This window comes from Ascidiella aspersa, chromosome 2 (genome assembly GCF_963924565.1).
Source record: "Ascidiella aspersa chromosome 2, kaAscAspe10.2, whole genome shotgun sequence".
In the NCBI taxonomy this organism is placed as follows: domain Eukaryota; kingdom Metazoa; phylum Chordata; class Ascidiacea; order Phlebobranchia; family Ascidiidae; genus Ascidiella; species Ascidiella aspersa.
The window spans coordinates 34,202,034-34,223,381 of record NC_139448.1 but is presented as its reverse complement, the minus strand read 5'-3'; the positions used below and the strand labels follow the sequence as shown (position 1 = coordinate 34,223,381).

General features: G+C 36.2%; 2 protein-coding genes across 3 annotated transcripts in view; one reads left to right on the top strand and one right to left on the bottom strand.

Moving 5' to 3' along the window:
- Window positions 1-21,348, bottom strand: part of LOC146165445 (cubilin-like) — a 72,832-nt gene that overhangs the window by 48,016 nt on the left and 3,468 nt on the right. Inside the window, exons 5-17 of the mRNA XM_083380928.1 lie at window positions 20,961-21,137; window positions 19,728-19,925; window positions 18,822-19,013; window positions 16,432-16,628; window positions 14,859-15,000; window positions 14,297-14,428; window positions 13,972-14,039; window positions 13,525-13,705; window positions 12,911-13,083; window positions 11,886-12,009; window positions 10,954-11,096; window positions 9,935-10,124; window positions 8,692-8,833 (exon numbers count right to left, since the gene is read on the bottom strand). Of these exons, the coding sequence (XP_083237054.1) occupies window positions 8,692-8,833; window positions 9,935-10,124; window positions 10,954-11,096; window positions 11,886-12,009; window positions 12,911-13,083; window positions 13,525-13,705; window positions 13,972-14,039; window positions 14,297-14,428; window positions 14,859-15,000; window positions 16,432-16,628; window positions 18,822-19,013; window positions 19,728-19,925; window positions 20,961-21,137 (2,059 nt within the window). The remainder of the gene's footprint in view (window positions 1-8,691; window positions 8,834-9,934; window positions 10,125-10,953; window positions 11,097-11,885; window positions 12,010-12,910; window positions 13,084-13,524; window positions 13,706-13,971; window positions 14,040-14,296; window positions 14,429-14,858; window positions 15,001-16,431; window positions 16,629-18,821; window positions 19,014-19,727; window positions 19,926-20,960; window positions 21,138-21,348) is intronic.
- Window positions 170-7,651, top strand: LOC146165446 (kelch-like protein 12). Of its 2 annotated transcripts, none has more exons than XM_083382451.1 (12): window positions 170-452; window positions 901-1,024; window positions 1,873-2,026; window positions 2,562-2,779; window positions 3,536-3,685; window positions 4,080-4,158; window positions 4,268-4,356; window positions 4,527-4,725; window positions 4,844-4,978; window positions 6,193-6,336; window positions 6,962-7,094; window positions 7,441-7,651. In XM_083382451.1, the coding sequence occupies exons 1-12, from the start codon at window positions 397-399 to the stop codon at window positions 7,580-7,582; spliced, it is 1,623 nt and encodes a 540-aa protein (XP_083238577.1). In that variant the 5' UTR covers window positions 170-396; the 3' UTR covers window positions 7,583-7,651. The 2 variants fall into 2 exon arrangements, with proteins under 2 accessions (XP_083238577.1, XP_083238576.1); XM_083382450.1 differs by having other exon boundaries at window positions 4,077-4,158.

The following is a 21,348-nucleotide window of genomic DNA, read 5'->3' as shown; positions in this document are numbered from 1 at the left end:
TGGGAACATTAAAACATTTTAACTTGTTGACAAATAAAGTTTTGTTGCTGGAATCCCGATTCGATAATAAGGTTTACTAGCAATACTAGCTGCCTAACTATTCTATGTACAACTCAAAATAGAAATTCTATGCGAAACCAGTCACGGGAAGTTGTTAGCTATAGGCCTTGAGTCAACAGAGGAATAGTTCCGCTTTTTGCACAGGCCTGTCTAGTACGGTTGTAAAGTTATTAACTCGTTGCACACAAGGTGAATGAAAGTTATATCTGATAGGAGTTGAAGTTACAGTCAGGTAATAAGAAAACAAACTTTCGTTCTGTTTGCTACCGCGATGCTTAGAACAAGGGTAGTTGCATACTCCCGGTATAACAGTTGCACTTAAACGACTATAAGAGAATGGATTCGCTTTCAAAGGCAGCTCATAACGAAGCAGTTATGAGCTGGTTAAACAGGTAAGCAAGTTTTACCAGTTCTGTTATACTACACTAAAGCTTACTATAGATTTTACCGTGGCTGGTTAAGTCTTTTTCGTAATCATTTCGTAATCAACAATTCATAACATTTTGGAGTCGATGAATAATTATGTTTCGAGTATATTAGGTTTACCCACAAATGAAATCGTATATGGCTGTTACCCCGTCTTACCAAATCAAAATTTTACGGCCATAGTTTAATTGCTTTTCAAACAAGTTCGTTAGTCAGTTAGTTAGGCCTACTGGCGTTAAGTTACATAATAATACAGTTAAACGAAATATAAATCTAGTTTTGGGGCATTTCTTACCTACTACTGTAGTAGGTAAGAAACTAGCCTAAGCTACAAGACCAATTAATTAACGCATTTAGATACTTGTTGTGTACATTGTAAATTAAAGGAGTAATGTTAAAGTTTGCAATTTCTAGCGACCGCAGCAATGCAAAGGAATTCACAGACGCGAAACTAAAATGCGACGGTAGGGAGTTTCCCGTACATAAGAACATTCTTGCATCGCTGTCAGAATTTTTCAAGGCGATGTTTACTACCGAGGTAGGATATGTAAATGCTGCCGAATCGAATTATTTTTTGTTTAAATTGGTAAGGTATTGATATAAACCTGACATGGTACTTTTATAAAAGCAAAATCGCGGTATCCAGTAATTTTATTTTCGATTTTTGTATTTTATTTCGATAACGATGCCCAAGGTTTGGGAAAATGGCCTTCTAATCCAATACCAAATGACGTCATTACCATGGTAAAATAGGCCAAACGAGAAAATGCTTTTCAAGGATAGTTTTAATTATTTTGGTAAAATCAGCAAATTAATTAAATGTAACCGACATAATTTCAAACGTAGTTTTTTTAGGGTTCTCAAGAAAAAATGATTTTGCACAGAAAAGCTTATATTCGGCTTTGTTGCAGTATTGCTATCTAAAAATGCCCTTCAATGTGGAAAATGCTTGTTAGATAACTGAAATTCCTCAATTAAGTTTCCATTGAATTGGCACCGATACCGCTCTAGTATCGGACGAGTACCGATACTTCAACTTGGTATCGGGTATCGGCTCCGATCAGATGATATCATACATTTCTAGTTGACTGAAATTCCTCAATTAAGTTTCTATTGAATGGCACCTATACCGCTCTAGTATCGGACGAGTACCGATACTTCAACTTGGTATCGGGTATCGGCTCCGATCAGATTTTATCACACATTTCTAGTTGCAACCCATGACTGAAATTCCTATATTAGTTTTTTATCAGACGGGAACCGATACCACTAAATTATCGGTTAAGAATTTTATTTCATCACTTGATATCGAGTATCGGCTCGGAGCCGATAATATCGTACACCCTTAGTCGATAATAACATATTGTAACTAAGGCTTGTTTCCAGATGTCGGGGAAATACAAAGACAGCTTTGAAATAAAAGGTGTGAGTGCTGAAAATATGGAGACAATCTTAAATTTCGCTTACACCGGTGAAATCGAGATCGACCAAGAAAATGTGTTTGATATTTACGCAACAGCCAATTACCTTCTAATTTCCAGTAAGTAAAAAACTATAATAATGCGGCCCGAATCCCAACGTATATCATGTCGTATTTGCAACCTCACCGTGTATTTAGAGTTGGTCGCATAAGGAACTTAAATATATCCACATCTCCTTGGTGTCAAAACGTGGTTTAGTGTTGTAGTGACTTGACTTAAGTGCACTTAAGGTGATATTCAAATGACTTGACTTGACTTAAGTACTGAAGTGTTTCCATGAAGCAAGAAATGAAGTGTTTCCATTTAGCATTTTGTATGAAATTCAGGTATTTATCACAATTTTTGCACATAAAACATTGTACTCGATGCATGCTGCGTTAACGATATTTTTAGTTGAGTTAATGCTTACATTCGGATGCGCGGTTTAATTTTCATTACAAGGATTTGACTTGGAGAACTAAGTTTGACAACTGGGATTTGACTTGTTATTTAGTCAGAAAGACTTTTTTTTACGAAGGCATTTTACAAATGAATAAACTGGGACTTAAGTTATTTCAAAATGACTTGTTAATTCAACGAAACTCGTGATTTCAGGCTTGGAAAGGAAATGCGACCTGTTGGTGCCAAAACTGAACCCAAGAAACGCTTTAAAGATCTGGAACAAAACAAGAAAGGTCGGATTAAACCTTCTGGAGCAAAAGTGCGATTTGTATATGAAACAAGATTTCCCGATTCTTAAAGACGACGCGACCATTTCTTTGCTGGAATTTGGATCCATGAAAGCACTCATGCAAATTACACCTCCCAACAACGTAAGAGAAAACGTGGCCAAGCTAATTTATTAAAACATATGGGAAATATATTAAATAAGGATAGCATAATATTGTAAAATTATTAAAAAAATGCTTTTTTTGCGTTTATTTGATTTGTTATACGTAAAGTGTTTAATGACATCATAATTAAAATTATGGATGTCCGATAATTTTGGATCGGATACGATGACCGGGACTTAAGTAATTTCAAAATGACTTTCAAAATGCTAGCATTACACAACTGACTCACATCCAATACTCAGTGGCAGAAGATACAGTCCAAAAGAGAAAAACAAACAAATGGACCACCTATAGTATCAATGCTCAAACTGTGCGTTTTTTAAATTACGTGTTTACAAGTAGACTGACGATGCTAGGGTGGTATCGGTGCTGTGTTGTCAAGTTAATATAAAAATATCTGCCGTGATTTACGATCCAATGGTGCGATTGAATCGTTTATTTATCAAGAAATAGTAGGTTACCAACCGAAGGTAACTTAACTTTTTAAGCAAAGGCCAATTTTAACTTAATATCTTAAAAATAATAATTATCGTTAAACGTTACAATTTGATTTATTTTGCTTCTTCGAGCAAAGTAGTGACGTCATTTTGTATCGGATCGAATCGCGATACTTTTTATTCAAAATATCGGGTATCGGTATCGGGGTGAAATATCAAGTATCAGACATACCTTATTAAAAGTGACTCGACTGTTTATTCCTGGGTTTTAATATAACTTTGCATTTGATTTTTCAAGTGTGAATCGGAAGAGGCTGCATTAAGCCATCTGCAAAACTGGATCCTGGCTGATTTGGAAAACAGGAAAAAACATTTTGGAGAATTGTTTTTGCTGAAGAGTTGGGAGAACGTCCAATTGAGGTTTTGGGCAGAGGATTTTAAACTGAAGGTATTTTGCTTGTTAATTCTTCAAACACACTAAAATAATCGTTGTCACAACTCGGGATGTCCGATAATAACGATTTAATCTATTAGTTTGTTTGAGCTTAATAATGACGTCCTTGGTGTCAAATCGGATTGAGGTAGCTTTAATCTAAAATATCGGGTATCTGTTTTGGATTAATATCGGAATTTCAGCAATAATCGTGCGAATCCAATTTATTTTTATTACTAAAGATATGCAATGTTGTTTGTAAACATTCGTTTGTTTTTTATTGCAAACTAAATTTTTTTTCTTGTGATAAGAAATCATATAGTTTTAAAATAGAACCCTTGGCCTGCAGAAGGGATTTTGTAGTACGAACGTTTTTATTATGAGTTATTTTTCATGATTTATTTAGAAGGTTTGCAGTGAATTCCCGAAATGCGCCGCCGAGCTTTTGGAAATAATGTCCGCGCAGTACAAATCAATGGCACAACCGGGTAAGTCGGGAATAAACCTAACTTGCATATTAAACACGTATGTTGCTGGTTTTAAAGACATAAAGCTTTAGACAGATTTACTCATCAAAATATCACTTAACATTTTCAGATCCTTTGCAAAGACTTTTGGTGATGAATCAAGATTCAACTATTTTGAGAATGTTCAACCTAAAGACTAGGGAAGATAAAATACTTTCAGTAAGCAAAATTCGGTGCATGTCAAATATACAGGATCGCAGGAATCGCAATATACTTTATGTTTCCTCGATCTTTGTGTACCTTGTCATCCTGCATATTTTAGATGCACCCAGAAAAAATAAATTTTAACCTAGGGATCATTTAACACATTTTCCAAATATTTGCTTAAGGCGAGGACAGAACGAAACTGTGAAGCTGGATTTGTTGCCCATCAGAACTATGTCTATCAAATTGCTGGTTTTGATAATACCCAAGAGCCGCCTACAATTTACAACTACCGTATTGATTTGGAGAATCCCTCTGCTGGTTGGATTAAACATGGATATCTTGTTACCAAACTTCGAAAGTGTGGAGTTACAGTCTTAAACGGTATGTTTTGTTATTTGAAACAAAATTCAACTTATCGAGTGAGGGTCAATGTGAAAATAAATGTATATGCAATAGTTATTTGTTTTTTCGCCGATTGTTATTTTGGGTTCTTCCGCAGATACTATTTATGCGGTTGGAGGAATAAATACATTAACAGAGAATAATCTGCATCCTGAGATATGCGGAAGTGATGGAAAAGCTAACAAACTTAAACCTTGCAAAAATGGTTCGTTCGATGCAGCAAAGCGAAATGGTAAGGTAACACAAGCTTTGGTGCTACACATGAACCTCGAAAATTGTTTCGGTTTTTCGAAACTATATTGGAATTACAACTGCCAAATAACAATAGTCAAAATCGAAATAGAATTCTTGCTATAGAATTACAATAAATCATATTGTACTATGTAAATGTCTATATTTGTCTAATTCTATATAGGGTAATCAGGTGACACTATATTGTAAATTCGTATCGCCTTTTACTCGCGCTTGTGCTTTTATTTCTATTTTGACCTGATAATGCACGAACGAAAGCTTGTCTAGAATCAAAACGATTTGTCTTTATATAGTGCCACCTGATTGGCAATCATTCATTTAGTGGCTATCCCCTCAGAATTATCAATTGAGTTGCATGCCTGGTACCATTTGATTTACACCTTTAATGACAGGCCAAACAGGGTCAGTTGTGTGTGGGGCCAATTGGGCGCAATTGCTTGGGCATTTTTGTTACTTTAATGTTGCTAATTAGCGGCACTTCATCGATGTTTACTAAACCTCTTTACAGTGGATCCAACTTTGCAAGTGGATCGCGCTTTAATGAATACCAGCTGCCCTTGTTTTAGGTTATGTGCTACTTTAACAAGAATATAAATTTTCAGTGTTGTAATGACTCAAGTCAATGACTTAAGTTGATTGAACTTAAGTCAGTGTTTTCAAATGACTTGACTTGACTTAAGGGTTTCAGACAAATGAACTTTTTTAAAATGAAGTTTTTCATTTAATATTTTTTTATAAAATTTTGTTATTTATCATAATTTTTGCACATAAAACAATTTGCTTGCTGTTTACTGCGTTTTAAAACTATTTAGTTTAGATATTGCTCATAATTGAACGAGTTTACTAATTGTAATAGCGTAACGTGTATTTTTACGACAAGGGACTTGCAAATGACTTGCTCTAATTATGCCTAGACTGGGACTTGACTTGTTATTTATTCAAAAATAATTTGACTTGGCCTTTTTTTAGGTTATTTTACAAATGACTTGACTGGAACTTTAGTCACTTAAAGATGACTTGTTTACAACACTGGGTCGGGCGTGAAATAGAAAGACGAGCAAACCAGACATCAGTTAATTACCATCGACGCCAAGCCGCCAGTCGTAATCTGAACCAGCCACTTATAGTACCGTAACATAGCCATGAGGTGAAACTAATAAACTATTCATTTGAAGTTATAAACGTTTTTCAAAGGAATGTTACTTGCATTCAACTACGAGCAAGGCACGTGTGAAGTATATGACGTCACCAAGCAAGAAACCATTGACACCGAGCATCTTTCACCGAATACAATCAAAGCTCTCGTGCTAAACGACAACCTTCATCTCCTATCTATAGGTTTGTGGAGTTTAAAAGATTCTACAGGGCAATATAATCATGCTTCCTTGAAAGGAGTTTTGCTAAACCATAGCATTTATCTATGAAGAAGTGACTGGGCGTTTCGCAAGCTTGAGTCAAGTTGTATATTAGAATTTAAAAGTTCATTCAGTTTATTGAAAGATTTACACAAATCGTGTCCAACTGCGATCTAGCCCTATTGAAGTCGCTTTTTGACCAACGATAACAGCTTTTATATCAAAAGTACACCGAAAGCCATAGCAGATTATTCAAATCAGTCTATCAAAAGGCAAGGCCAGGCTAGAAAAACAACTAGTCTTTGGTGAGGTTCGAACTCACGACGTCCGATCATACCGGGACCGGCGCTCTACCGACTGAGCTCAACAGACTTGGAGGGGAGCAAGTCGAGAAACAACTATTCAATTAGTTTTGATTATTTAGTTCATACACCGTTTTTTGTTTCTTTTAACGCTAAATACTGCTTTTCTTTCGGTAGACAACAGGGGATATTCCAAACTAAAATTAAAGAAATTACGTAAAAGACAAATATAGCCCACGTGTAATTCGATTCCTCTGACTTATACAGATAAAACATTTTATGACCACTTTTATAAAACCTTTACAGAAGACAACGAGTTATTGCTGAAAGTGGGAACGTCACGTGATGTTTACGAACATGTCGAACCCAACCTGGTTCACGTGAGCAAGTTACAAGACGCTTGCGTGGCGCATGGAAAGATCGTGGTTGCTGTTATCAGGTTGGTTTATATTTGTACTGCTAGTCATAAATATTTCAAAAAAAGGTGGTAATCAAAACCTATAGGTATCTAGCACATACCTGCACGTAAAAAAAGGTTATATTTTTTAAACCTGTCCAGCAGTTGGCATTAATGTTAGAAACAATTTTACCTAATTAAATTTAGCAATCGTGTGTGATTTTTAAAGCTATACAAAAGAAGGTAGCATGTTATAAACGCTTAGAATAAAAGTATTATTTCGAAATATTTGCTACTTATTTCAGTATGGGTTTTGTTATTCATTCTACGTCTAACTAGAACCTCCAGCCTTTAAGCTATAATGTAATTTTCATTTATTTTAAAAAAGTGACACATCTCAAGACAGCGAAGAAGCTGAAAATTTTCTTCGGATTTACGAACGAGATCTTTTGCTAAAAAGCTGGAGATTCGTTTTTGAGACAACAGAAGTCTTGACGTATTTCAAACTTATTTCATTTACTCTTGACTAGGGATGTCAATTCTGTACGTTGTTAATTTCGCTTTCGTGTTCTTCTTCGTAATGTCAGTTTAGTTAAAAAAGCTTTTTTGGGGGGATTTCAGCAGTGAAAACAACTGGAAATTTACTTTTTTGATTGAAAATAATTTAAAAAATACTTTAATATGTGGTAAACTATATCCATTGTCCGTTCTATATACAGCTCGGGAAATCTGTAGAGCAACACCTTCATTGTTTTTTTTATGTATTATGTAAGTTGCTTCGTTTTTGCTGTAAGTTTGCATATAAATAAAAACTTTGCATATAAAATAATATAACAAAAAGTGTATGTATCACTGCAGTAACCCGATAGTCATTGTTGTTAGCCTATTTTTTCTGTACGGTTTTACTCCTAGACAAACATAGCCAAATCAATATCAGATGGATGAAATACAAACTATACAAACAGGGAGCTTCTGTTCTAAATAAAAAATTTCACCAAACTTAATTAAGTTACACCATTGATGTCAAAAATAAGCGAGAACTATAGTTGTTGTCAAACCAATGTTCTGTACAAAGATGTCAGTAAAATTCAAGAAATTGTTATCATTTTAATTAAATGCTAATAACCAAACTTAGGGTTTCTTTTCTAAATAAAACTCAGTTCTATCTCCCTTGCTACATAAACTGAAAAAAACACTACAGCAGACTTTCAAACAGCAAATAATACCTGAAGCTGTCAACAAAAAGCATCACAGAATTTATTACAACAACACTCAAACAGTTGCCCGAGAAATTAAGATCGTTCGTTAATGTAAGAAAGGTTAAGTGCCTTGGCTCCATTCTGTTCATAATAATCCTACGCCACTTGCTGAACCCTCATTGAGTCAAACAAATATTTACAATCCGAGAAAATAAAATTTTATTGTACATTTCATTCAGAAAACACACAACAACACTTTTTACTGTTCTTCTTGACAAAAATATAACAGTTTCTTCAACGAAAGTAACCTATAACACTACGGCGGCGACCTATAGCTTTTATTAGGCGAGCCCAAGCTCAATATTCGAGTCGAACTGCTTTGAAGTTTCTGTCTCAAATAAATCAACTTCCATTGAGGTGTAAATGTAACTGTGACTTACTGTTGACGTTGATCGAGGGTGAAGAGTTCCTGGCGAAGATGATCGGTTGAATGGGATCCGTTTTCTTTGTCCAAGGCTCTGTTGTAGCCGATCCCGATGTCGGCGAAAAGCGCAGAATTCTGAGAGTCGAGCATCCACTTTTCTGTTGGTAAAGTAAAGTTTAAAGTTAAGCCTGTGTAGAAATCATTAAACGCTTTCCCCCCTAAGTTCGATTCATTCGCTGTTGGCAGCTTATTTCTAGTTGCGATTCCAAATATATAAAATGGCCATCAGCTTTGAGACTAGAGCAGGGGTTTATTTACCTATTTTATCGCGAAGCCCCAAAAAATGTTGGTTTGCATGGCTAGAGTTGACTTGAAGTTTTTCAGAGTTGATGTCACAATACTGAGTTGATGTCACAATAATTGTTTTTTAATAATCTCTTTTCTTTTGAAAAACTCATCTTATTTTAAATAACACACTAATATACGAAGTGCCTTATAAAATGATTTTAATTTCACTTTTGTTTTACAAAGCATGATGGAAAACAGTTATTTTTTAAGGTTTGTTTGGGTGACCGCTAAGTAGTTTTAAGAGACCGCAAGTGTTTCATTTAAATACCAAAACGTTGCAAGTCCAAAATTTGGAAAACCGCTGGAAAAATTTGGGGGACCGTTTCGGTCCCCCAAAACACCTTAAAAAAAAACACTGATGGAAAATGTTTTTTGTTGAGGTGGACCCGTATCTATATACCTTCAACAACATTTACGTCTTAGCAGAGTAATATAGCTATTCTTTAAAACTGGGTACGTAAAGCATTTTTCTCCTGTGTCTGAAATGAAGTTTATGTTATACATTTTGATTCGATAGTCGACAAACATGGAAAATAAGGAAAACGAGTGTTTGTAATTAAATATGATTTTGTACAAATGTACACACAATGCTACATATTACGTATGGGCGAAAAGTCAACTAACCCAATTCCATTTTATGAAACGTTTTGAATAAAATATTGTTATTTCGAAACACTTTTTATATATTTTTTTCATCTAACAGTCAAAACACAGGGGATTCAAATATTCTACAACCAGCCCAAATCCATCCACCTAAACGTATCAAATAAAAATGAATTTAGTCAAAACGATTATACAACTTTTCCCATTGTGTATGAGCCTTGATATTTTTTTAACGGCTGACTAGAAACCCAAACTGTTATATGCTTAAAAAAACATTTTCCGAACAAATAATCACCACCTAAACGTACCTTCCGCCATACACTTCAACACATCTCCGCTGGCCTGACTTCCCGCTTTCTGCAGTATCTTGTCCACACAGCTGTGTTCGCTACAAGGAAGGCTGATGGGATGGACGTACTTGCTAAATTCCACCCAACCAGTCGAACTCACCGCTAACAAGCTGGTACCTGAGACCACGTACTCCGACCCAATGCGGATCTGAAGGACCAAACACTATTAGCTGGTTGCTCTATTTGTAAGCCTTCTTTAAAAGCCCGTGTTGAAAACAAGTCAATTTGAAATGACTTAAACGCAGTCAAGTGATCTGTGAAATAACTAGGCAAGTCATTTTGAATGAATGACAAGCCAAGTCCCAGTCAAGTCGTAGTTAAAGCAAGTCAATGTACTCTGAGCCAATGCGGATTTGAAAATAACAGTGTTATAATGCCTTAAGATAATGACTTGACTTTAGTGCGCTTACTTTATTGTTTTTAAAAGACCTGACTTGATTTTTTATGCCAAAATGACTTGACTTAAATTAAGTATTTTGGACAAATGACTATAGACTTGGAATTAAGTCGTTAGGTCAAAAACTTTCAAAAAATAGGTTAAAATTATGTATTTTCTTTAAATATTTTTTACAAAAATTGACGGTTTTGTCTCAATTTGTACACAAGAAACAATAGGCGTTGAGTTAAGTATTTTCAATTGAGTTCATAACCAGACCATTTTATCAATTTAATGGTTTAACGTTTTATTTTTATATGAACACTTGACTTGAAATTGATTTGCTCTGGCAATGGCTTGGACTGGAACTTATCCTGTTATTTTTAAAACAGATTTATGTTAAATCTAATTTATTTTACAAACGACCTGCCTGGGACTTTTAAGGGTTTGTTATTTTCAAGTGTTGTAAATAATTTACTTTGAAGTTATTTCAAAGTAAATTATTTACAACACTGGAAAATAACAAACCCTTAATTTGGCAAATACAACACTACCTGTGAGAAAATTACTTTTTACGCTACTATCTTGCTTCAAAACTCACCAAAGCGACGTCGTAGTCGGTTGCCTCGTGTTCAAAAGCCTGAAGAGCCACCGCAAATTTTGGATGAATCAAAACCCGAGCTGATCCAAATATACGGGCGCTAGTGGGCGCTCGCAAGGCGTGCACTGTTAAACTGGTGGCGCCTTGAAGGAATATAAACGTATTTTTGCCACTTTGTGTGAAACAAGGGGCCATTTTTCTTGGAAAAAAATGAGGTAAGATTTCTACTTTACAAAATAAATGACAAAGAAAAAGAAAAAAAGAAGTTTTAGAAAAGTTTTCACTTGTTGAAAAAATGAAGCCCATAACTAAATATTTAAATAGCAGTATGCCGTTTTAATGCCTTTTAATACTACAAAGGCAAGAATTAGGTTGCATTGGTATTTTAAGGTTGGGTTTTGGAACATGTACGTCAAATAATATACAACTTCCCAAGAATGTTTCACTCATGTGCTAAGGACATGCTTTACTTCAAAAAACAAAATAATTAAATGACTCATAGTTATAGGTAAATAGATAACACAACTATTGCGACAAACAAAAGCAACCTCCAGCTTTTGTCAAACAAAGTGCGTGTGGTTTTAACCCGTACATTTCGTCAAAAGTTTATGTTCAAGTTCAGGGTTTTTTTAAGGGTTGGTTTGGGTGACACCGCTAAGTAGTTTTAAGAGACCGCAAGTGTTTCATTTAAATACAAAAAAATAGCTACTGTAGTAGCAAGTCCAAATTTTGGGAAATCGCTGGAGAAATTTGGGGGACCAAAAACACTGTTCAAGTTTATATTACAGTTTAAAATTTATCGACAACGGTAAATTTGTTCTTTCATTTAACGCGAAACCGCGGTTTTACACAGAACCAAAAACATCTTGAACTGGATTTCTATCGAAGGTACCACAATAGCATGACGTCATTAATATGACGCAGCTACTTACCGATGACGATGCGATATTGACCCATCCATCCGTCGACTCTTGGCACGAAGTTGAACAGCCTGGCCGAGGTTAGGATCCAAGCATGGTTGATAAGAGATCCGCCCCCGACGATGTTCTTTAGCAACTGGGTGGTGGCGTAAAAAAAATAAAAAGGTGCTCAAGTAAAAGTGCGTTTTACAATGTAATGTAAACACTGTTTTAAAAATACTAGTGAATGTGACGTTAAAGTCAAACAATTGACTTATAAAACATCTTCGTCTCACTTTGTGCAACCTATTTCAAAATGAGGTAATCATAACTATATTAATTCTTCTTAAGCTTTTACAGTTAACACAAGTTAGACGGTGCAAGGTTAGGAAATAGAAATGTAAGTCGTGACACGAGTGTGATTCGATACTAAATAAATTTGTACACTCCGTCTTTGATTTTGCCATACAACCAGTGCTGGGGAGCCGGAGCCGGAGCTGGAGCCCGGAGCCCGGAGCTAAGCAATTTCTCTGGAGCTAGAGCCGGAGCCGGAGCCGGAGCCGGAGCCGGAGCCGGAGCCATTGTTATTATTTTTGTGAAGCTGGAGCCGGAGCCGGAGCCATTTTTATTATTTTTGTGGAGCAAAAGGATATAAGTTTTACTACTCCGGAGCTGAAGCCGGAGCCAAAGGATTGAGTTTTACGACTCTGGAGCTGGAGCCGGAGCCATATAATAATTGCCTGATGGCTCCGGAGCTGGAGCCGAGCTAATGCTATTTTACGGTGGCTCCCCAGCCCTGCATACAACGTAGAGTTTTCGATTTTAAAAGGTAAATTTTCTAATACAATGTAAAATTAAAACGCAAGCAATGCTTTATTTGACTGTAGTAATTCTGTAATTCGGTATCAGATCGGATCACGCTACTTTTTGCCTCAAATATGTGATATCAGTATCGAAAACAAAATCCAACATCCTTTCTAGATACTAACCATGTCTTGTGCTTAACACTTTATACAAGTGTTTAGTTAAGTAAGGTATATTATCCATTAATGCCATACCTGTCCCACAGGGTCTCCCAGCAGTGCCGACACCGATGATATACTGGTGTACCATGGCCAAGCACCAGGCTGTAAGCCAGTGTGGCCTTGAGTGTGGGTTATTGTTGTGTGTGCCAGCTTCTTGATGGCGGCCACACCAGTCGAGCTGCCGTATACGACTGGGTAGTGGCTTCCTGCAAGCATTAGTAAAGCAAATAAAACTTTTTTAAATTGCGAATTTATCAAAATGCGCAGATTTTGTGTAGTGGCCTATGTATGAGTACCGGTACCTGTTTAAGCGGAGTATTTGGCGAACCAATAGGTATAAAATGATCTAAATCAACTATATTTAAAAACAGAATACTGCAGTTAGGCCGAAAGAGGTATCATCAGTTCTGGTAAAGTTACTGACTTAAAATATCATTTTGGCGTAACTCTAATCGATTTTTTGAAATAATTATTTTGTGAGTAATTTGGCATTGGACATCAGTAATAGGTGTGGCACGGAGGTTGTTTACGAAATTTGTTATACCAAAATTAAAAAAAATCAGTTTCTTAAGATTAAACGAACTGTACATAATGCATACACTTTCAAGATGGTCGGGATAGGGTATTACATAGTCATGACAGGTTACCTCTGACGACTGCAATATATCGGTTTAGGTAGACACCCAAGTGATAAGGATCTTTGCTGAGCAGGATGTACTTGTTGGAGGTTGCAATTGCTCGCAGAACCTGACTCATTGATGCCCACGAAGTCTGGCAGTTCACACAAGGGTGGATTGCAAAAAACTGTAGATAAGATATACGCTTTGTCTAAAATACAAGGGTTTATGTTAAGAAAAAAATGAAAAATAAATAGTTCAAATTTTAGTAACAAAATCAAAATACTCCGAAATACTTCTATATCGTAGTTGTTGAACATGTATGTGTATTGTGCACGTATTTCAGTTATTTGGTGATAACAAAAATGGTTCAAAGGTGAACACTGGTTGTTCAATTCTGGCTGTGCTAAATTAAGTTGTTTTCTTAAAAAAATTATAACTGGATTTATTTCTAACGAACACTTATCACATGCTTACCAGTGGCGCACTTGCACCGAATAGCTCTTTCATTCGGTTGACTACAACGATTCCGTTTGCAGGTAGACCTAAATTCAAAAAGGTTAAGCAAAAGATTAAAGAAATAGTGCACTGCAACAAGTATACCATGAAGTGAAAAACGTACAATTAAGTGGATAGTATAGTGCTGAGTGTGAGTATATATTTAAGCAATGAATGTTTTCAGTGATAGATAAACGCTCTGGTAAAAGATGTCCAGTTAAATAAGAGGTATAGGCTATCACAAACGGGATAGTATTAAATAAAACATATACCTAAAAATAATAAAATTAAACAAGTTGCATACCATTAAGTGAGAAGTACACGCGTCTTGATCTGACAGCAGTGTGCTGCGTATAGGAGCTGCTTATAATTCCTTCCAAGCCCACCAATGCCACGTCAGCACGGTTACTGACTCCAAGGAGTCGGTGGTAATAAACTGCGCAAGCATGGAGAAAAAATATATAAAATCACGGTTTGTATAAGGTGTGAAATGCGATAGACAGCAGATGCTAGTTGAATGCACCGCATAGCTAACTGCGTGATCACAACCTCCAATTGCAGTGAAGTATTTAACAACGTATTAAAAAAAATATGTATACGTATATATATTTTTTTTAATGGGCAGCATGAAAGTATTTTTGATTAGGATTGGATAGTAAGTGTTTTTAGTTAGCGATGTGTGACTTTTAAATTTAATAGGAGTTTTATTTCAAAATTTTAATATATCTTATAGCTCTAGGCAAACTGATTTTAATATATCTTATAGCTCTAGGCAAACTGATTTTAATATATCTTATAGCTCTAGGCAAAACTGCACGTTTTTAAAACCAGTAAAATTTGTTTAAAATGTATTTTCTTGTGCTCACCGCGATTGACACGAACTCTATCTACGAAGACTATCACGTCGTGAATCGTGATTGCCCGAAGATGGAAGTCCTTGAGAATGATCATGGTTTCGGCGTAGGCCAAGATCACGACGCGACCGTACGGCGAATTGCTCTGCGAAGCCTGTACAGAAAAGGTCGTTTAAAGTTTGGGACAAATTGGATACTGTGCATGCGCACGTCGGACTCGGGACTCGGGTAGTTGTACGTAGTCTTACTCGAGTCCCGACTCCGACACAATAGCCTTAGTTGTAAGTAAGTGTATATAGGATTTAGCTAGTTTATATGAACACTTAAATCAAGGGCAAGGCTTGTACAATCAGACATATATTAGGATCATTAGGATTTCTGCACCTTGTGTATCCAATAACTTATTGACATAACTGCTATAAGCGGGTGGGTCGTGGTTTTTCATAAAACTACTACAAAACTCGGTCTTAATTTTTTTTACAGAAAAGGTCATTTAAAGTTCGGGAATGCATGTTAATTCTGTTAGCAAAACAGCTAATGGCGATATGTGTCTGTTTAAAAAAGAGTTATTAAATTTTTAAATAAAAATCGTGAATTGTTTTTGCTGTGTAATTTAAATTAAAGATTCTTCATGTAACACAAACTATAAACGTAGATTTATTGAGGAAAAAGTGTTTTTGCGTTAAATATTACGGCGTATTTGACTTAAAAATTTGAGGTGGTCAAAAACACCGAGTAAAGAAAGCTTATTAAATTATTGAGCCTTTGAATAAGTTCAACGCAAACAAGGTTAGAAAAAAACTCCCATGCGGCCAATACGTGACGCACAACAAACCAGGTCGAGGTTGTGAGTTCGAATCCCTCCGCAGACAGCTTTCTAAAATGATTATTTATTTGGGGTCTGTTCTCGATATTGAGGGCGACTTTGATATAAAAGAGATATCTAATAGTATCCACATGAATTCTAACACGCTATATAAAATATTCATTTTGATATTTGTTCTATATCGTTGTGTTGTATAGTTGCTTGTGCGACACCAAATTGTTTTGCGCATTTTGGGCCGTTTTTCACCTTATGAAAGCTTTTTGAGAAACTAATACCTATTTTAATTGTAGTTTAAAAATCTAATTAAAAGTAAAGCAAATTTAACTCAATCTCCTTCGCACGTTTCGTCTCAACCATTTTCGCTAAATTTGACCATGATATTGATATCATTTGATTTTGGACCAAACGGCTGTATTTTGACCAAAATACCGCAAATCGGTTTTGGAACAAAAAACAACGTATAGGACATCCCTATTTACATAAGTATAAACTCGTGTTATTCTATCGGTGTCTATCCGGTCCCAAGTTAGTGATTTTATTTTAGTGGTCTGTTGCAATTTAAATTGAAAAAGAAAAACCAAGTTACAGCTAAAGCAAATTTGACTTTAAAACCTGAAAAACATTGTTTTTTGCACTTTTCAATTAATACAGATTCGCTTTATTTAGCCATTGTAATAACGTTCGTTGATGTCAAACTAAACTGCGGCATTTCCTTACCAACATATGGTGCATCTAAACGTGTGTTATTCTTATACTTACCACGACGAGCAAGCTTCGAATCGTCGCCAACGATTTGAGCAGCATTTCGTCACTTCCCGAGAAATCGATGACGAAGTAAACCTCACTTCCGGTGTCCTGCTTGCCGCAAGTCTCGTTGTCCATCGGGGTCAGCGAAAGGTCAGTGCTGTCCACTACTTGGGCAGCCACCTGCTCTTCGTGCGCAGGATAGTCGGGGTCTACAGTATAACGGGGTTTAAAGCGGGGCTGGGGGGGCGGTTAAAAATAACCCGAATCCGAATCCGGGTAAAAAAATGAACCGAGTCCGACTACGGGTAAAAAAATGAAGTTTTCTAAAGTCATGTATATATTGGCGATATGTGTAAGTTGTGTTCGCATTGCGAGAAATATTTTGTTGTAAAAAACAACTAGAAGTAGCCTGCCTTAAATTATTTTCAACCTTAGGAATTTATGAAGATTAATCGATGGTATTTGGAATTTCAAAAGGTCAAAATCCAGCGAAATAACAGCAAATGGGATATAAGCCTTTAGAAGCGGGGATTTTCAGAAAACGTGTTCGGCGTAAAAATCAAACTCATTCATCGGTCATTTCAGGTGTTCAGGTTTTTTCCGAGGCCGCCTACGTGACACGGGATCTGTGACGTAATAAGAAGCGTGATTCAGACAAGGCCGAACAAAACAAATCCAGGGGAATCCCCAAGTGGTTTTGCGCAAAGCATGAGAAATCATCTGGCGGTTTCAGGATTTCCGTCTAATGGGGTAAATAACTGAAAAATTTAGGTAAATAACATATTTCCATTTTCCGCTTATTCCGTTGGTCTTAATGGCCGCTCCAAAAACCATTGAGGACTTATTCAGTGTTTGACGTATGTGTTCTTAAGTCACCGTTTTCAAATGATTGAGTTAAGCCTTTTGGCCAAATAAATAAAGAAATCTAGTGTTTGGACTACTGATTTGATTTGAAGAAAAAAGTCGACTCATGTTTTCAGTGAATATTTTTTATAGAATTTAAAAAGCGATAAAAATGGTAGAGATGTTGGTTCCTGGTCTTATTTGCTTTCTTTGGGATTTTCGCCGCATTTAAGTAAATAACAGAGATGGTATGTGGGTATTGTTCACTTGTCCGTGTGGATCTCAGTCAACATTAATACCACTATATTTGCCTAGCTCTCTATATTTGTCCACAGTTTCGCATACACTTCCACTAAAACTGCTAGTTAAACGGGCCACGAAACATGTACAAAAGGGTGTCTGGAAAAGAGAAAAATAGCCTATCCCGCGGCAATGTAAGTTACCGGTCTATTAACTCCATTAGTCATTGGGGATTCCGTCAACTTCCTGTAAACAAGCCCAGAGTTATCTCGGTCCGTTCAGAACCTCGCATCGACGTCAAAAACGTCGTTAAGTGACTCACAGCTTAGTCTACGTGACCGAAAGTGCTGGGAAATATTTCCATTTAAGTGAATACCAAGTCTACCCAGGGGGCCGCAGACAATACGCTTTGAGGCTCACAAAATATGTTTGCTCACAATTTTTGCAGTTTTTGCTCTATTGTATTTCACCATTTATCTTGAACATTCTTATCTGACAAAGGATCGCTTGTTTGCCTTTAAGAGATTGTAAAATCGGCCAATATTTGAACACAGGTTTGATGAATGCAAAAAAAACTTGATGCATGTCAAGAAAAGGGTGATACTCGAAATTTTATTACTGTGTTACGTCCATTCATTCCACTTATAAATTTTACGGGGAAGGCTTTGAACCTGTGCTGTTCAACCAGCTAAACTTCATACCTAAGTATATACTGAATCAAAACAAGGGTATGACAAAACGGTATACAAAGTATATACAGATTGAGTCAGTATTGGTGCATGCCACAACTGTGGGTACTTCTCATTTATTTAACACATGATGTATTGTTAAAGCTGCCTGGAAGGAGATCTTGACCCTGGTCTATGCAAAGCGGTTTTTGTACGTACAGATGTCAGACCCATAAAAATCACTTTTCAAACAACTAAGTATTAGAATTTTCTTGTGCGTTGCTTTTTGTAAACTATACAAAAGTTATAAATAAGTTTTTTTATCAAAAAAAAATTATACAACGAAGAAAAATATTGAAGAGCACTGTTCCGAATATTCGCGTAATTTTTTATTTTTTTGATAGGGTGGGGCATAGTTGAAAGGTATTTTAAACGATTCCTTGGGACCAATAATCCAGTTTTGCGATGGTATTTCAGGTATCATCAATTGTTTAACTTAGAAGCTATATTACATTACTCACATCACACTATTAATTTTGCACCACACTATACATTAAACAGAAATGACTTCATGAGAACAGCACACCTTGCATGTTGCTACCTGACATAATAATAATCGTACAACTTTTCGTTGATTAATTTACAACTCACCCAGACACTTAGGGGCGCCACCATCGCTCCACTGCCTTATGTAGATGCACTCTTGTCTCGAATCGCCCGACATAATGTACCCGGAGCCGCACTCGAACTCGACAACTGTACCCACAGCAAATTCGGTTATGTTCGACACAAGTTTGCCATTGATCGGAATACCAGGGTGGGGACATTGGCTGCTGGATGCGTCTACAACAAACAATATTATAATGACATGACGTAAAAGAGGCTAACTTATGTTTTTCATGCAACCAAATGACTTGGCTTGACTTAAGCCTTTAGGGTAAATGACTTGAGTTGAGTGCGCTTAAGTTACTCTTTTCTAAAAAATGTTCTTTTGAATAAAAAAATTTTTGACAAGTATAAGCAGCGACTGGATAAATCCCGTTTGTTGTGACAACATTTACAGTGAAGTAACAATTTCTAGGAACAATATATTAACAATACCACATAAAACTGTACATTAATAATAATAAAAATAACAATGGCACAAAATTGTTCGTTTGTAGTCTCACCGAAACGCATTAACAGTTTTAGAAATAACTTCCTAACGGGATGTCTGAAACAACTAATTATGCGAAACAAATGTTATAGTTCGATGTAGTGCACAAATATGCGACTGAAATATTAGTTTAAATAAATTCAAGGGAGATGGCGGAATGGCATGGTTAAAAATGAACATAGCCTGGTAAAAAATACCATTTTTTTTTAATCTGCAAAAAATATCTTACCGCCGTTCCGGGCATTTGCGCATTACGTTCATCAATGATTCATTGATGACTTACTTTTCTCTTGGCATATTGGGTAACATTGGCGCACAGGATTCAACCGCTTAGTAAGCTGATTAACAAATAAAGAGAAACTTTACATAAAAATGTAGCGCTTGACTAAATAACAACTTACTTTTCTCTTGACATACTGGGTTCACACCGCTCCACAATCCACTAGCTGTGCAAGTTGAGTTTGTGCTCCCAACCAGTCGGTGAGAAGATGGACAACTGAACTGAACCTCGTGCCAGACGTAATAAGGCCCGTTACCTCCGCTTACCACCGTTCCTCCTGTACGTCCGATGCCCCGGGTCGGATCACCGCATTCTACTCCTAAGCATTGAAATAAAACTTTTTATTTGAGTAAATAAAGCTGTGTTTTATGACCAAATTGCTATTTCATGTAGGCTTAGATTTATTTCAGTGTTGAAATATTACACACATATCAGAAACTATAGTTCACTTAGGGTTTTTCTAGGTCAATTTACAGTTGTTGTTCTTGCGCCCCTGGCTAGCTGTTTTTCTTGTTGAATGATGTTGTATCATTTAGTGCTGGAATCGTGGTCTCTTATGCAGAATACAGATGAATACTTGTAAACAAAATCGACTTGACTTGGACTTCATTTGATATGGCAAATAATTTAGTTTAAAATGAAGTGATTTAATTGAATACAATTTGATCAAGTTGGGGGTATTTATTTTATATTGTGTTTAAAACATTTGCTTGCTATTTGTTGTATTTTGATGGTCGTCAGACAAAACAGAACAAAGATGAAATTAGTTCAATATTTTTTTTAGACTCGGACTTTTTCAGACTCGGACTGAGTAAGTAAGACTTGGATTTGTAATTTGGTGAAAATGATAATTTAACTTGGATCTCATTTATTTTGCGAATAATTCGACTGTGCTTTAGTGACCTTAAGATGAATTTTTTATTTGTTGAGTATGGCTTAACGTGGGCTTAACTTATTGCGAATAACTTGACTGTGACTCGAGCCCTATTGAGATGACTTTTTTGTTATTAATGAAGAATTACTTGCCTTGGGCTTAAGTTATTCCGAACAGTTTGACTGCGACTTTAGTCACTTTAAATTGATTTTTATTTGTCATTTGTTGAGAATCACTTGACTGTGACATAAGTGACTTTAAGATAACTTTTTTGTTATTTGTTGAGAATGACATAAGTTGGACTTAAATTATTTTACGAATAACTCAAATGTGACTTCACCCAAAAGATGACTTTTGTATTGCTTGTTGAGAATGACTTGTACTTAAGTTATTCCGAACAGCCTGACTCTGACTAAAGTCACCCTAAAATGACTTATTTAACTCTGGATTACTAACTTTGCCCAATCAAGCAGCACTTACTGGCACAAGTGGGAAGTTGTCCATCGTACGTTCCGCCACCGGTGCATTTTCTCGCCACGCTGCCTACAGTCGGGTAGAACCCCTCAAGGCAGATGTAGTGGACCACCCGGTCCAGACCCTCTCCCGTGTATTCCAGACGGGAGTGGTTTGATGGGGGAGCATCGCCACAGTTTAAATCTGGAAATTATTCGGATCTGGTAAGCTGGATGTGAAAATGCATGTTTTGCTCTTTGCAAATTTAGCGTTTGCAATTTGACAGCAGGTAATTGTAAAGTATAACTGAGTAATTTGTAATGTTTCGCAGCATGTGATTACAGAAAACAGTCATTTTCGAATCACTGTTCTTACGCTTGCTGTTTAATTCGACCGTAAAAGACTTATGAGGCAA